Below are 14,511 nucleotides of genomic sequence, written 5' to 3' on the forward strand. Positions count from 1 at the left end.
ACCATTTGCTATAGAACCTGGAGTTTTCCTTGGGAATCTCCTTTCCAGTGCTGACCCAGTTCTACCACTTTCTAATCACACAAAAAGGGGGGAGGTAGCAATGAAAACAATTAATTGACAAAAGGAAAGATATAGAGGGGAGCCTTAAGACAGGAACACCCATTAAACCAGTGATTTTCAGCCAAGATGCCCTAGCACCCTGGGATGCCACAAGATCCTTTGAGGGGTGCCACAGGAAGTGGGAGCAGATAAACACAGAAGGGCAGGCTCAGGCTCCAGGTGTGAGAAGATAAGCAGATAAGGGCAGACCGACGCTCTCCCTACTTGGCTGCTCCCCCTGTCCCTGCTGCCTGGCCCCTCTGCAAAAAGATAAGCACTGTAATGAATTAATTCGTTTTTGACATAGGGTGCAGCTCAATTCACAAAAGTTACAGAGGCATGTCTTTAGCTTAACAAGGGGTGCTGTGAGTTTAAAAAGATTGAGAACCACTGCATTAGACTGTGGCACCTTGGGAGGGGCATGGGTGAGCCCAGGCAGAAGAAAATGTAGTAGGTCAGGACTGAAAATCACTAACAGAGTTGGAGCTGAAGGTTGTGCTTAGAGAGCACGCTTTAATTTTTTTTATGTCTGGCTGTGGGAGTGGAGAGCAAAGAAATCTGTAAGGCATTAAACACAAAGGGACTTCTGTATCATTTATTCGAAGTGGCTGGCTCACTTTCTCCCAAATGCTTGATATCAGATTGCAAATCCTTTCTCTCCTAAACCTGGTGGTCAGACCTGTATTCTGAACTCAGCAAAAGACTCTATTCCGATTTTCTTGACTTCTCTGTGGGTGAGCATCTCATGTTCCCGGTGAAGTCTTGTCACAGATCTTTCCATTACAAATGTCTAAACAGAAAGAAGCTCACAATAATTAGCTTACAGTAAATTCGTTGCTTCATATTTAGGGTTTCAAGGGGAAAGATCCACCCTTAGACTCTGGGCTATTTTAAATCTGAAGTCTGGGTCTCTCAGTGTGTTCAGAAACAAAGCTCCTCCCCTCCTCTCAAAGAATGCAATGGCTTGGTTACAGCTTGACCACCCAAAAGCTGGGTAGGTCATGGTGACAAACAAGCTGCTTTCTGAATGGAGTCTTTGTGTGAATGAAAGGAGGGGCCATTGTGAGTTATTTTTTAGAAACCTTGTAAGAAAGTTATGAGAGTAACAGGGTTTGCAGACCATGTCTGCCAACAAAGTTCTGCTGTAGCATTACGAAGTGAGGCGTTTATACATACCTTCTTGGTCTGAAATTCCTCGTTTACAAAGGTGCATAGCACAAACACTGCAATGAGCAACTGAGCAAAGGACTAAACTGAGTGTAAGTTGCAAGCTAGCTGGTCAGAGATCTTACCAGAGGGACAGTGAGAAATGTGCAAAGACCATGAAGGGGCAAATTCAAGATAGCATCTACCATGTCAGCAACCAGAGGTTCCATCATGCAGCAGTTCTGAACCTTTTTCAGTAGACGTACCCCTTGGTTTCAGAGTGAGACTTCACATACCCCCTTTCAATGGGAAATAATTTTTTTAGGCCCTCCAACCTGTGTTAGACAATGTGTGAAATATATGACACGTACCCCTGATGAGGCTTCACGTACCCCCCGGGGGTACATATATCCCGAGTTCAGAACCGCTGCTTTAGAGCTTTTCCTATGGATCATATAGATTATAGTTCAGGGGTGGGCAAAATATGGCCTGCGAGCCAGACCTGGCCCACTAACTGTTGGATCTGGTCTGTGGGTGGGAACCTGTCAAGTGAATGGATCTAGCCCACCGGCAGGCAGTGGCTCTGGCTCTAGCAGCTTTATGGTGCCAGGTGGCTGGGGATGCTTCCGGTGTGCCAGGCACTCTCTTTCTCTGTCTGGGCTGGAGCTGCCACCAATGCAGAAGGGTAAACATTACCCTGCCTGCAACTGTGGTACGCCCCACTCTCTGAGTTGGGTTCTGGCAGCTGCCAACTGCATCCGCAGCTCCCAAAATGCAGGCAACAGCTTCCAGGTAGGTCTACGGGCACAGAGATAGGTGGGCAGGAAATGCTACTGCTGCAGGCGAGTTCAGACTTTTGTCCTGGTTGCAGCCTGCAATTGTAGTACACCCCAGTCTGGTCCCCCCATGTTGGGAGCCCCATCCCAGAAGCTGCTGGCTTCATTTGGGCAGCTGTGGACACGGCCAGCAGCTGCCAGGAGAGAGGTGTGGCCATTGACAGGTCACCAGCATTCATTAAGTGGCCTGCCAGCCGCAATAATTGCCCACCCCGTTCTGGTCCATAACCCACCTTCAGAAAAGTAGCAGAGGTACAAAACAACATGCTGATCTCAGTAGGTGTAAAAAGTAATATCCTCTGATGAATATGATGACAGTACTGATGAAGAATGTCTTGCATTTGAAAGCTTGTCTAACTCTGTCCCAACTATGCAGTTAGTCCAGTAAAAGAAATCACCCTAAGAAGTCCTTACCTGACTGGAGAAGAAACCTAGGAATGGTCATTCAAACACTGGAGGGTCCTGAATTTCTGAGAATTCTAAATCCCTTAGATTTTGAGAATGTGAATTATTTTTAAAATGGTGTATAGAATAAGCCCAAAATTCAGGACCGGAAAGTAGAACACAAAAAGGATTAATTTATTCATATCAATAATCACACCTATGGGTGAGCTAATGAAAAAACAGATTTTCAATGTAAAAAGGTTAAGTTAGATTCACTCAAGTTCCATTATAAATAAAATACAATTCATTATGTATTTCTCAGTTACAGAAGCAGTATAATCAGGAGCCACACAAAAACTATGAGATTGGAACAATTTGAATAGTATAATTCGAGAATAATAAACATGCAGAAACTGTTGACTAGCAGTCTGCATTAAAGTTCGTCATTTTTCTTTCCCAGGAAGCGGCAATATCCATGTCAGAATTCCCAGAAAAGACATATCAATCGACTTGAGCTGCAAACATGTGATCTGCACCTGAATTTCTCCAACGTTCTCAAAGATTGGGGTGCGGCACCTTTTTTCCAGGTCCACCCTTTTTTAAAAGTATATTCTGCAACTGCAAGATACTGCATGCCTTGTGAGTCCAAGTTTGATGTTCAAGGCAGCAAGAAGAAAACAATGTACTCTGCCAATAAGCTTGACCAAGTTATGTTATAGTTATACTTTATTTGAACACACACTATCTCCACTCAGCATTCAATGAATATGCATCTGATCAGGGTCCAGTATGTGTATGGAGTAAAATAAAGAAAAAAGATAATGAAAAAAACAACAAACTTCTCTCACCCTTTAAGCTTGCAAAGGAATGATTAAGACAATAAGTGAAAACAGACTGAAAAATCCTTTAGAAAGTCTGTGGCATTTTCCACAAGGGTGCCTGCTGAACCCCAGGTTTTTAGTTAAAGGGAATATGATCGCAGAGCCATTTGGGGTTAAATTGAGCCAAATAGCATGTCAATTTCAGCGTGTTATTGTTTCAAAGGGGTTACAGAACATTCTTCATTGTCAGAAGAGTTCGTCCAAACTTGTTTCTTAAGATACTGAAGTCTTGCTGTTATATAGATTTGGCAAGTTAGAAGGAACTATTAATCAGCCCTGTGGCAAGAGTGAGCCTTCATGGCTGAGATCCAGGCTCAGTTTGAAACATGCTTTCAAAACTTGGAAACATCTTGCCTTTTCCGATGACTGGGAGAGATGAATAAATGTTCTTGTGAGTGTGCATTCTCAGGGCCAGACTGTTAAGGGGTGGATCAGATAGATGGTGGTCTTTGCTCCCCATGCACACAGTCCTGTTTCTTCATGGTACAAGGTTGGGTGTTTCTTCAGTGCTGTATTAACAAGTCACCTGCACAGCCTTGGAAAAACCCTCTGTGAAACTAATTTGTTGCAACAGTTGATATGATCATAAACTAATCTGATAACTCCTGTTTCTTTTACTCCAATTTCTTTATGTAACCGTGTCTAATTTCAACCACAAGAGTAGGCTGTTTTTTGGGGTTTTTTAAAATAAAGTACAGTTTCTATGTTGTTAAACAATAGATTTCATAGATTTCATAGGCATTAGGGCTGGAAGGGACCTCAGAAGATCATCAAGTCCAACCCCCTGCCCAAAGGGCAGGAAGTCAGCTGGGGTCAATATATACAATGTTTGTTATTTCTACTATTAATAGTTTTCTTTCAAGAAAAGTTTGGTGCTTCTGAAGTAAAGAATAGGAAAAGCTTCCCCTAAATCTCCTCACTTTCTCAGTACCCCTTAGGCTTCCTCTTTCTATTCTTGATTCCCTGCAAATCACAGCCAATGCCACTCACTCCAGCTCTACACAATTCCAGGCTCTCTAATACTGCATCTGGAAGTTGTACCATTATTTGCTACTTCTTGTGCCCACTCGCCACTAAAAAATGACTGCTTTTATCTGAAGAATGGAAATTGTCAGACATATCATGGAAACTGTCAAACAAGCTTCCCAGGCCGAGGGAACAGGTATTCAGAGAAAAGTGTTACAGTTTCTTGTCCCCAACCCTTCTCTCTCTTTCCCCTTACATGCACGCTCACACACAGAGCCACACACACGTGTGCACACATGCACATGCCTACCCACTTGTGTTAGAAAGTTCACAAATCTGGGTTCATAATGTCTGTGCAGCATGCAGCTGCATGTTTTTAATCAGTAGGATTTAGTCCAGAACATTGCACAATTCCACAACTGGAGAATAAATCTGAGGCTAGTGAATCTCAACAGAGAATTTCTAAGATGGAAAGAATTATGCCATTTATTTCCCTCCTTTTAGTATGGGACTAAAATCATTAAACAAATTTCCATGTATGCTCTTAAACTGTGATTTGAAAATCTCAAGTGCCATTAATTCCACCTTCCTTTTCAGAAGTGGGTTTCATATCCTACTTGATATTACTATTAAAAATGTTAATTGCTACATGAACTGAAATATCTTGTTTTATTTTAAATCCATTATTTTGACTTTTCTCAATGGTGGGAGCAATTTTTCCCCCATCTTCTTCATAACAGCCTCTTAAGCGCACTAATCTTTTACTATGCCTCTGTTTCTGTTTACTTGACCATAACATTCAAATACACATTCAGTTGTTTTAGCTATTCACACTCTTTTCTTAACATTGATCTCTGTATGCTGAAACTCTCACACTCCAGGACAGTGTGTTTTATGTCTTAAACACTGAGGTTCCAAACTTTGAAATGATTCTGTGATCAGAACTGAAAAGACATCTGACTGGATTCCAGATTCTTGATTGTAATAAATCATAAGATAAGTAATGGATGGCTATAGGTACATTTTAGAGAAATGGTAGTTTCAATGTAACAAACTTCATTTTGGCAGATTTTTTTTCATATGATTGTAATAGTTTTCTGTTAATGCCTGAAGTGGGGTGTGATGGAACTTGCCTGTTTATTCTACTTCTGAGTGTAAAAGAAGTCAAACATAATCCAAGCGTCAGAACTGTAGCCTCAAGTAAAAACATTCACCCTGAATCGTAGCTTTTGTTTAATTGAATACAAAGCCCAAACCCTTGAGATGTGCAGCCAGCTGTGGTCACAAGTAATATTACATCTGGCCTCACCCTGAAGGGCCTAAGGGAGGAGAATATTTTTTGTGAGGAGGTTAGTGCGTCACACCCACTGCAAGAAGTATAAATGCAGCACCACTACAGTGAACAGACCTACTCTCTGATTCTGCATCTGCATAAGTAACTGTCACCAGATCCTTGACTGCTGTTACAATGGCTACTACCTTTATGCGGAGCTCCTCTTCTAGCTATGGTGGTGGTGGTCTGGGGTGTGGGGTTGGTGGTGGCGGCTCCTCTCGTGTTTCCTCTGTTCGAATGGGAGGATCTTACAGAGCTCCGACTATTCATGGGGGATCTGGTGGCAGGAACATTGCTGTGTCTTCTGCTAGGTATGCCTCCTCCATAGCAGGTGGATATGGTGGGGGCTTGGGTGGCGGCCTTGGTAGTGGATATAGTTCTGGTTTTGGTGGGGACTATGTAGGAAGTGCCTTTTATGGTGGCATTGGAGGAGGTGCTGGGGGTGGCTATGGAGGGGGTCTTGGTGGCTTTGACTTTGGTGGTGGCTTTGGTGGTGGCTTGGGTGGTGGTGATGGAGGCGTTCTCTCTGGAAATGAAAAGATAACGATGCAAAATCTGAATGATCGTCTGGCCTCATACTTGGACAAAGTACGAGCTCTGGAAGAGGCCAATGCTGACCTGGAGGTTAAAATCCGAGACTGGTATCAGAAGCAAGGTCCCACTAGCCCAGCCCAGGACTATAGTCCTTATTACAAGACAATTGAGGACCTCCGAGACAAGGTATGATGTTCATATTTAGAAGGCATTTTGATAATAGTTTGCTATAATTGCTGAATTGTGGATTCCAAGTTGTGCAACTCAATTAAAAATCATTAAAAAGCAATATTTTTTGCCAAGAGTTGTGTGTTGTGGATAGGCACACTGGGACAGAAAAGATAGGAACTGCTTTTCTTAATTTTTGTGAGTGAAAATCTTAGACTGAAAATAGAAGAGTTATTTACAGTGATTTGGCAGCTCTAACAGGTAATAAAGCATGACAGAATTCATTAAAAAGTATCAGTATATTGTTGAGAAGTCAAAGAATGTAAATATGATCAGAAACAGCTTGTAGCCCTAAGTAAGGAAACCTCCAAGGTAGAGATAAGGCAAGATCATGTTCTGCATAAATGTATTTGCCAGTTATGCCAGATGTAAAAGTACACACTATTTAACTTATGAGGAATATAAAGTTGGTACAAGAGTACTATAGTAGGAACGAACAACAAAAGAAAACTCATACTTATAAATGTCATGTTTATTTTGTGTTTATATGCATTTTTACCATCAGAACTATGCAGTGTAACAATGCACTTTCAATATCAATTCTTAGTCACATATTTTTTTTTTATCCTTAAAGATATTAGCACAAATATGACAGCAAATACAAGGGTCAAACATTGTTGCCATAAGATGCACATGAAGTGAAACAATGCATGGACAAGGTAGAGGAGGAAAATTAGGCTAGTTCCATTCAGACACACCCACCCTTGCTATGGGTTAAATTGGGAGTCTATTCTGCACTCAGTTCCCTGGTTTACATTCAGAATATGAATAATGTGTATCTTCTTTTGTTGCTGTCATAGAAATCCTGGAAATGCACAGAAATGATGAGAAATAGTGGCAATATGATAAAATGAGGTGTTGTAATCCATAATGTATGCTTTGCCAACCTAGATCCAGTCTTTCTCCTGTCTTTATTGATTTGCATGTCTCAGTAGCCATCTACTATCTACAACTGACACTGATATTTCACTATCATTTCCACCCCCATCCCCTGCCTCCCAATTGCAGATCCTTGCAGCTACCATTGACAATTCCAGAATAATTTTGGAGATTGACAACGCTCGGCTGGCTGCAGATGACTTCAGACTGAAGTAAGTAAATCTTATGCACTTTTATTCTCCAGTATTTTTTTTTCTGAAATTGAATATATATTCTTATTTAGTAGTAGAATTGAGAGTTTAGGGGTGGTATTTCCCCCCCTTACAATTACGAGAAAAAAATCTGGAAAAAATACTGATATGCTATAGTAAAAAAAGGAGATAAGATGTTATTAAAAATTGTATCAAGCTTTTCAATATGTTGTCCTCTTTATTTACAGCAAAGATCTTAACTTTCTGTCATAGTTTTCCTGTACTGGTCTTTCTCTAAAAAAATGAGCATCTAGATTTAACAGCAAACAAGTCTGAGCTTTGCTTTCAATATAGAGGGATAAATCTCTTTCTTATACCACTTCTTTCTCCTTGGGAATAGAAATTGAGAGAAAAGACAGAAAGGAAAGTCAATGGCTTACTGCATGCTTCTGAAGTTCTAAGACACTATTGATAACTGCAAATAAAAGTAACTGTTGTCAAGATGCCAAGGCACTCACACAACTACTTTCTCATGCACTGAAGTAAGCTCTAGGCTTAGCCTTTTTCTTTTAGTGCACTGGGTAAACTGCCTAATAGGCGCTTTTCTTCCTAAATGAGAGAACTGCAAATGAACTGAACTCTTCGTTACTCTCTTTTATAAATACTGTAAGCTGGCATCTACTGGTAACCCTTCTTAGATACTGCAAACCCATAAAGTTCAGATCTATCAGTATCTCCAAAATGGAGTAATTTCCAATGTACCACTCTCTTGATGCATTGTGACTGTGCATCTGTCTTGCATCTGAGGACTGATAAGATTGCCAAAACATCAAGTGACTTCGTGGTGTCACACAGAAAAATGGCAGTCATACTTTTATATATTGGCTTTCATACTTTCATATATCATTGTAACAGGGTGGCTTCCTTGTCAGGTCTCCGCCTACCACCCTGCTCCTGGGGTAACCACCTACTTCACTCTCCTGCCATGCCTTGATGGAAAAATATGAGAGTTGTTACTAAGGCGGGAGGCTAACCATTACTTGCACTGCTGACAAGTGCCTAATACCTGATCTGACCTCCCCTCCACAGGTCCCATGCCTCGCAGATGTTACTCTGGTGTTATTTCTCTGGCTTATGGCTTGGGCAAACTGGGCACACAGTTGTAGCTCTTGTCTACAGCCCTGGAGGGCCACTTACATGCCACCCCTCTCTCACTGGGGTCCCATTTACTCCACTGGCTCTCACCCAGCCTCTTTCATACTGCCTTTTCTCAGGGCCACACTCATCCCGCATGGCCTCACCCGGCTTTGGGCTTAGCTTTCCTTACCTCAGTCAGCCCTGGCACAGTCTGTTGGGTGTCCCCCGCTACCCTCACCTGAGTGTTGACTGAGTGATTCTACAACTATAGGCCTACTTCGCTCCTGGCCTCACCAGGTCACTATGCCTCCACTGGGCCTCCTCACTTGCCCACACTCATGAGACTGCTCTGCTCATTGTCCCTCTCACTCAAGGTCTTTCTTGCACCCCCAGGCTTTTCCCTGCTGCCCAGCCTGAGCTCTGCCTCAGGGCTCCTTAACAAGCCTGGGCTCCCCCTGCTCATTAGAACACCACCAGGGATGTGGCGCTGGGGTTATAAGGCACCCCAACCCACTTTTCACTGAGGCAGTAACTGACCTTGCATTTCCTGGGGGCTCCCATACCACTAGGAGCCCTACCAGACCACCCTTCCCTGGCAGGGTGCAGTTTTACGTTTTACCCAGGACAAAGGGTCACCTCCCCCGCATAGCCCCTGCCCTTACCTCCTGACTATGGCTGGAGCAGCCTCTCAGCCTGATGTTACCTCCTTCCTTCCAGCAGCAAACTGTAGCCCAGCTTATATCACTGGGCTAAAATGGCTGCCCTCATCAGGCACCTGGTTGCTACCTGTTTTCTGCCTTTATACAGTACAATCATATTTTAGAATTGGCGCAAAACATTTCTCATGTACTTTTTTTTAGATCTAGCCTCTTTCATCTTCCAAATAGACAATTTGTATTGTGTATTCCTGTTCCTTGCTCCCTACCCCCACCCACATTTCCTCGTTTTATAAAACTATGCATTTACATAGCATGTGCTTTCTAATATCTATTTTTTTTTCTTTAAACTGCAGATATGAGAATGAACTGTACCTTCGCCAGAGTGTTGAGGCTGACATCAATGGCCTGCGTAGGGTCCTGGATGAGCTGACCCTGGCCAGAGCTGATCTGGAGATGCAGATTGAGAACCTGAAGGAAGAATTGGCTTATCTCAAGAAGAACCATGAGGAGGTAAGTATTCTAAACAGCAGCTGTGGGAAACCATCCATCTTTAGAATTCACTTTGGGATAAAGGGGTATAAAAAGAGCTATTATTTCACAAGTGAATTGTTTAAAAGAATCTTCAAAGGAATGGGACAGACTACCTAAATTCTATGGAATCTCTGTTTTGAGAAGTTTTTAAGTGCAGGTGAGACAACCATCTCTGTCCTTGAGCAAGGCATAGACTAAAAGGCCCCCAGAAGTCTCTTCCAGTTCTTATTTTCTACGATTCCAAGATTCAGAAACAAGAAAATTATTTCCAAGCTTTCCCCACACAATCTTTTATTAAAATAAAAACATTAAGTGCACAGAGTAGCATCAGCTTATAGCAGTCATGGTAAGCCTATATCAATCATGGCACTGCGTTTAGAAATAGCAATGTTTGTTCACAGGATGTATGACCATAGGTTTGTCATCTCACTAAACTTTCTACATGAAAAGGAACTGATAAAGAACTCAACAGTTAAAATGCTGAGGTTATACTAATATGAAACAAACATATACTATGTTATTATTCTATGATAAAAATAAAAATGTCTAATGTTTCCAGCTGTGTTGTACATATCACATCTGAGGATTGCCAATGGGAGAGTATAACCCACACATTTTTTCCTTGTTCTCCTGTCTTCCATGTCTGCAGGAAATGAGAGAATATAGCAACCAGATGACTGGAAAGGTCAGCGTAGAGATGGATGCTGCTCCTGGTGTTGACCTCACCAAGGTTTTGGCTGAGATGAGAGAGCAATACGAAGCACTGGCTGACAAGAATCGTAGAGAGGCTGAAGCCTGGTTCTTTACTAAGGTATAGCTATCTTAACAAACAAGTACTTGACCTACCACATCCTTACTACCCCAATTTTTGCAGATCAATCATCTTTTTTGTCCAAGAGAATTTCTACAATCTCTGAGAAACTACGTATCTTGACACTTCCCAAGTTTTTACGCATCCATCCTCTCTTCATTGTTAACCACCACTAAATCACTGCTTAGTATCAGCCTCAAAGCAAGCAGCAACTCTGAAGTGTTCAGTGAAGGTACTGCTTCTTTCATAGGTACTGTCGTTGCATTTCAGGAGCAGGCCAACAAAACAACCATTTGAAAAGCTTATCTATTAAAATGAGGATGAGCAACAAGATATTTGGTACAATACTTGTACAGATACCTCATCCTTAAACTCAGCTGTCAGGACATTCTCCCCTCCTTTTTGGAAACCCAAAAATTGTTAATTCATTTCACCTTTGTTTATCCATTGGGTTTGTTTTTCCTACAGACTGAGGAGCTGAACCGTGAAGTAGCCACCAGCACCGAACAGATTCAGACCAGCAAGAGTGAGATGACGGAACTGAGACGCACACTCCAGGGCCTGGAGATCGAGCTCCAGTCCCAGCTCAGCATGGTAAGGGACTGTGCCTGGGCGCATAAATCACTCCTCTTTCTGCCTCTTTCCTGTCCCTCTGTGGAAGGCAGCCCATTTTGATTTGTGTTTTATTTTAGAAAGCTGGGTTGGAAGCCAGCTTGGCAGATACAGAAGCCCGATACTGTGCCCAGCTGGCACAGATCCAAGCCATAATCACCAGTGTGGAGGAGCAGCTGGCTGAACTCCGATGTGACATGGAACGGCAGAATCAAGAATATAAGATGCTTCTGGACATCAAGACCCGTCTGGAGCAGGAGATTGCCACATATCGTCGGCTGTTGGATGGACAGGACTCCCAGTACGTAACTATGTTCAACCCTCACCCCCTCCTCCTCCCTCCAATGGCATTCACATAATTTTAATGGCATATTTTGTAACAGTAATACAGGGACACAGTGGGAGAGAAATTAAGGTGTTTCATTATAGATCCAGAGGCATGAGTTTGACCTTCAGCCCGGACTCACCCAGCTTAAGGCTTTACTTAGTTGACCATGCTATAAATGGGCAGTCATCTGGGCTGGGGAGTTAAAAGTAGCTGGATGTGATTTAAGCCACAATCCTCTCCTATGTGCTGTTGGCTGCAGAAACTGGTGTGTTTTAACCACAATAGCCCAATGGGACACCTAGGCTCAGACAGACTTTTCTGAATGTCTGATGGTACTTTCAAACTAATGAGGTGAAGTTGAGCCAAGACTACCACAGATTATTATTATATTGATTGGGTACCTGGCCTTTGGTAAACTGCCAGTAGATGCCCAGGAAAACCCCAGGAGCTTCTGATGCCCAAGGCAATCTTCCAAATTGAACGAGCTGATAATTACACCATTTCTAATGAAAATGGCAATGCCCTCATATTGACTAGGATATTGTAACAAGGTAATATAATACCTCTTGTCAGGCTTTCTGCCTAAAACGATCTGTAGAAGTCTCTTCTTACTACTTATTTAAAACTCTCCTTCTTTTGCACACAGAGTTGTAAGTATGCATGTATGTACCCATATTACGGTTTAAAACAAGCTTATTTCACCTGCTACAGACTCCTTCCATCTCTAATCCATCAACATCATTATCTTTAATGCTATTCAGAGTTTTTGCTTACACTGAAACACCACTTTGAGAAGAAACTAAGCTCCTTTGTTTTTATTTTTGCAATAATGAAAATTAGGAGAAGTAAAAGTAATATATAGAAAAAAATATATATATATACACCTCTCTCAAGAATGGGACAGGAATTGACTAGACTGACTGCTGCTTTCATTCCTTATCATGACTGGACTGAGCCTTTGGAACATATGAGAGAGGATAGGGAATAAGATCTGTAACAAGAGGGTGTGTCTACACAAGATACTAGTGGCACTGTGGCAAGAAAAAACTGCTAAAGTCCTAATGCACAGTAGAATTAGTCTACTGCCCATTAGTGGCACTTAAAAAGTGTGCGCCAGCACTAATGGGCAGTAGATCCAATTACAGTGCATTAAGTTTAGAACCTGTACCTGCACCTGTAATTACAGGTACTAAACTTAATGCACTGTAATTATGGTGCCTTAATGAACATGCCCCAAGACATTATAACTGCCAAAAGGTCAACTAAAAGGTACGTATTTTAAAGGCCCTCCAGTTTGCAAATGCAAGGATAATCACATTTCAACTTTTTATGCAAAATGTGCATGTTTCAAATCAAAGGCTATTCAGCCTTTAGACCAGATCAGTGATTCACTGCTCAGTTACATTGCAACCCATTAATTGATTATCTCTTCTCTTCGGCAGGCTATCAGGATCAGGATGGACTCCTAAGGATGGTAAGGAAGATTCTGAAATAGTGGGGAGGGAGAGGAATAAAATGGATTGAGTAGTAGTCTGAATGGAATTGGCATAATAGAATCAAGCCATTTCACCCTTTATAGACTAGTGGGATTGTTGTTAATCACTCATCTTTCTGGACATGAGTCATACTTTCCCCATAAACCTTCAGTCTTAGGTCCAGCATATGTATAGTTTATTTTCCCTTAAGTGTGCTCTGGGAAGTTGGTAAGCACCTGATCACATGTGCAACAGAGCTTTATCTGAAGATTTATGCAACATTAAGGGGCCCTTGAATTTCCTTATGAGAACTGACCAGCATAGCCAGTTTTCATAAGGAAATTATACATCCTTTGTGTCAACTCTGTGGCCATGCTATTTTAGGAGGATTTACCATGAAGGGGAGAAGTAGGATGAGAAAAGAAAAGATGTAGAGGCAGCTGTGTGGACAAGTGGGAAACACTTCCAAAGAGGGGATTCTTCAATGTTGTAATTGTTCTTTTCTTTCCTCTTTATCACAGCAGCATTTAGCAGCAGCAGCAGCAAAGTTCGCATCAGCGTAGAAGATTCAGTAGATGGAAAAGTAGTTTCCCATGACAGGAAATACTGAATCCATTCACCCACAAATGACCACCTGTCCAGCACCAGTTTAAAACACAGCAGTCATCTGAGAGGGCTGCAGGAAATACTTCCTGATACAATCAAAAGGAACCTGTTCGGCATGCACATTAGAAAACACTAAAAAGAAATGTTAATTCCTGTTTCTAGCAGTCACAACAGTCAAACTGAAAAACATGCAACAGCTTGATGTCTTTCCTTAGCATTTATTTTCTTTTTCTACCATTATTATCTGTGCTTACAGCCCAGGGATAAAGGGCTTATTTTACTACAGCAGCTTTATTGTACCATATCAATGAAACTAATAAAGTTTCTTTCCTGTCTTATGCAAAAATTGAGTTTTTGTTTAGACTTTTTCATTATCAGCAGCTTGGTTTTGTGAGTTAGGTGTGCCTTTCCTCTCATGTGTTCAGCTCAATCCAAACTGAATGAATATCTAACCTTCCTTTGTTATACAGCTGGCTGCAATTAAACCTGTAAATCAAGACAGGAATTGTTGAGATAAGTAATTACATGCACTATAAAATGATCAACATAAGCAGCATCGCCACTAATAATAAGTAAATGGGCAGAAGTAAAACCCAGCTTGATCCTACTTGGAATTATACAGTTTATACACATGGAGAAAGCCATCTGAAAATAGAAGTATTGACCAGGAATGTGAAACCTGGAGAGCAGGGAAGCTAGAAGACGGTAACAAGAGAGAATGGCAAAGTAGATGTAAGCGGAAATACGATTTGGAAGCAATGTTTCAATGAGGCTCCAAACCCTGGAGTGAGAGTGATCTCTTGAAGCACAGTACTTACACCTATAAAATTAAGACTGTGTCTGGGCTTTACTTGTAGGGGGAGTGCATCTACATG

General features: G+C 41.7%; 1 protein-coding gene across 1 annotated transcript; it reads left to right on the plus strand.

Moving 5' to 3' along the window:
* The first annotated feature begins 5,738 nt into the window (after nucleotides 1-5,738).
* Nucleotides 5,739-13,997, plus strand: LOC149866913 (keratin, type I cytoskeletal 19-like). The gene is made up of 8 exons (XM_090044439.1): nucleotides 5,739-6,365; nucleotides 7,416-7,498; nucleotides 9,627-9,783; nucleotides 10,454-10,615; nucleotides 11,084-11,209; nucleotides 11,308-11,528; nucleotides 12,998-13,029; nucleotides 13,552-13,997. The coding sequence occupies exons 1-8, from the start codon at nucleotides 5,781-5,783 to the stop codon at nucleotides 13,638-13,640; spliced, it is 1,455 nt and encodes a 484-aa protein (XP_089900565.1). The 5' UTR covers nucleotides 5,739-5,780; the 3' UTR covers nucleotides 13,641-13,997.
* Nucleotides 13,998-14,511: the final 514 nt, after the last annotated feature.

This window comes from Crocodylus siamensis, chromosome 4 (assembly GCF_052110815.1).
Source record: "Crocodylus siamensis isolate JL-2025a chromosome 4, ASM5211081v1, whole genome shotgun sequence".
NCBI lineage: Eukaryota > Metazoa > Chordata > Crocodylia > Crocodylidae > Crocodylus > Crocodylus siamensis.

What these genes read in the sequence shown, in the direction of transcription:
- LOC149866913 (XM_090044439.1), top strand. Translation starts at nt 5,781, where the DNA reads ATGGCTACTACCTTTATGCGGAGCTCCTCTTCTAGCTATGGTGGTGGT. An exon ending in TTGAGGACCTCCGAGACAAG is followed by an intron (nt 6,366 to 7,415) that starts GTATGATGTTCA and finishes TCCCAATTGCAG; the next exon opens with ATCCTTGCAGCTACCATTGA. An exon ending in TTGGATGGACAGGACTCCCA is followed by an intron (nt 11,529 to 12,997) that starts GTACGTAACTAT and finishes TCTCTTCGGCAG; the next exon opens with GCTATCAGGATCAGGATGGA.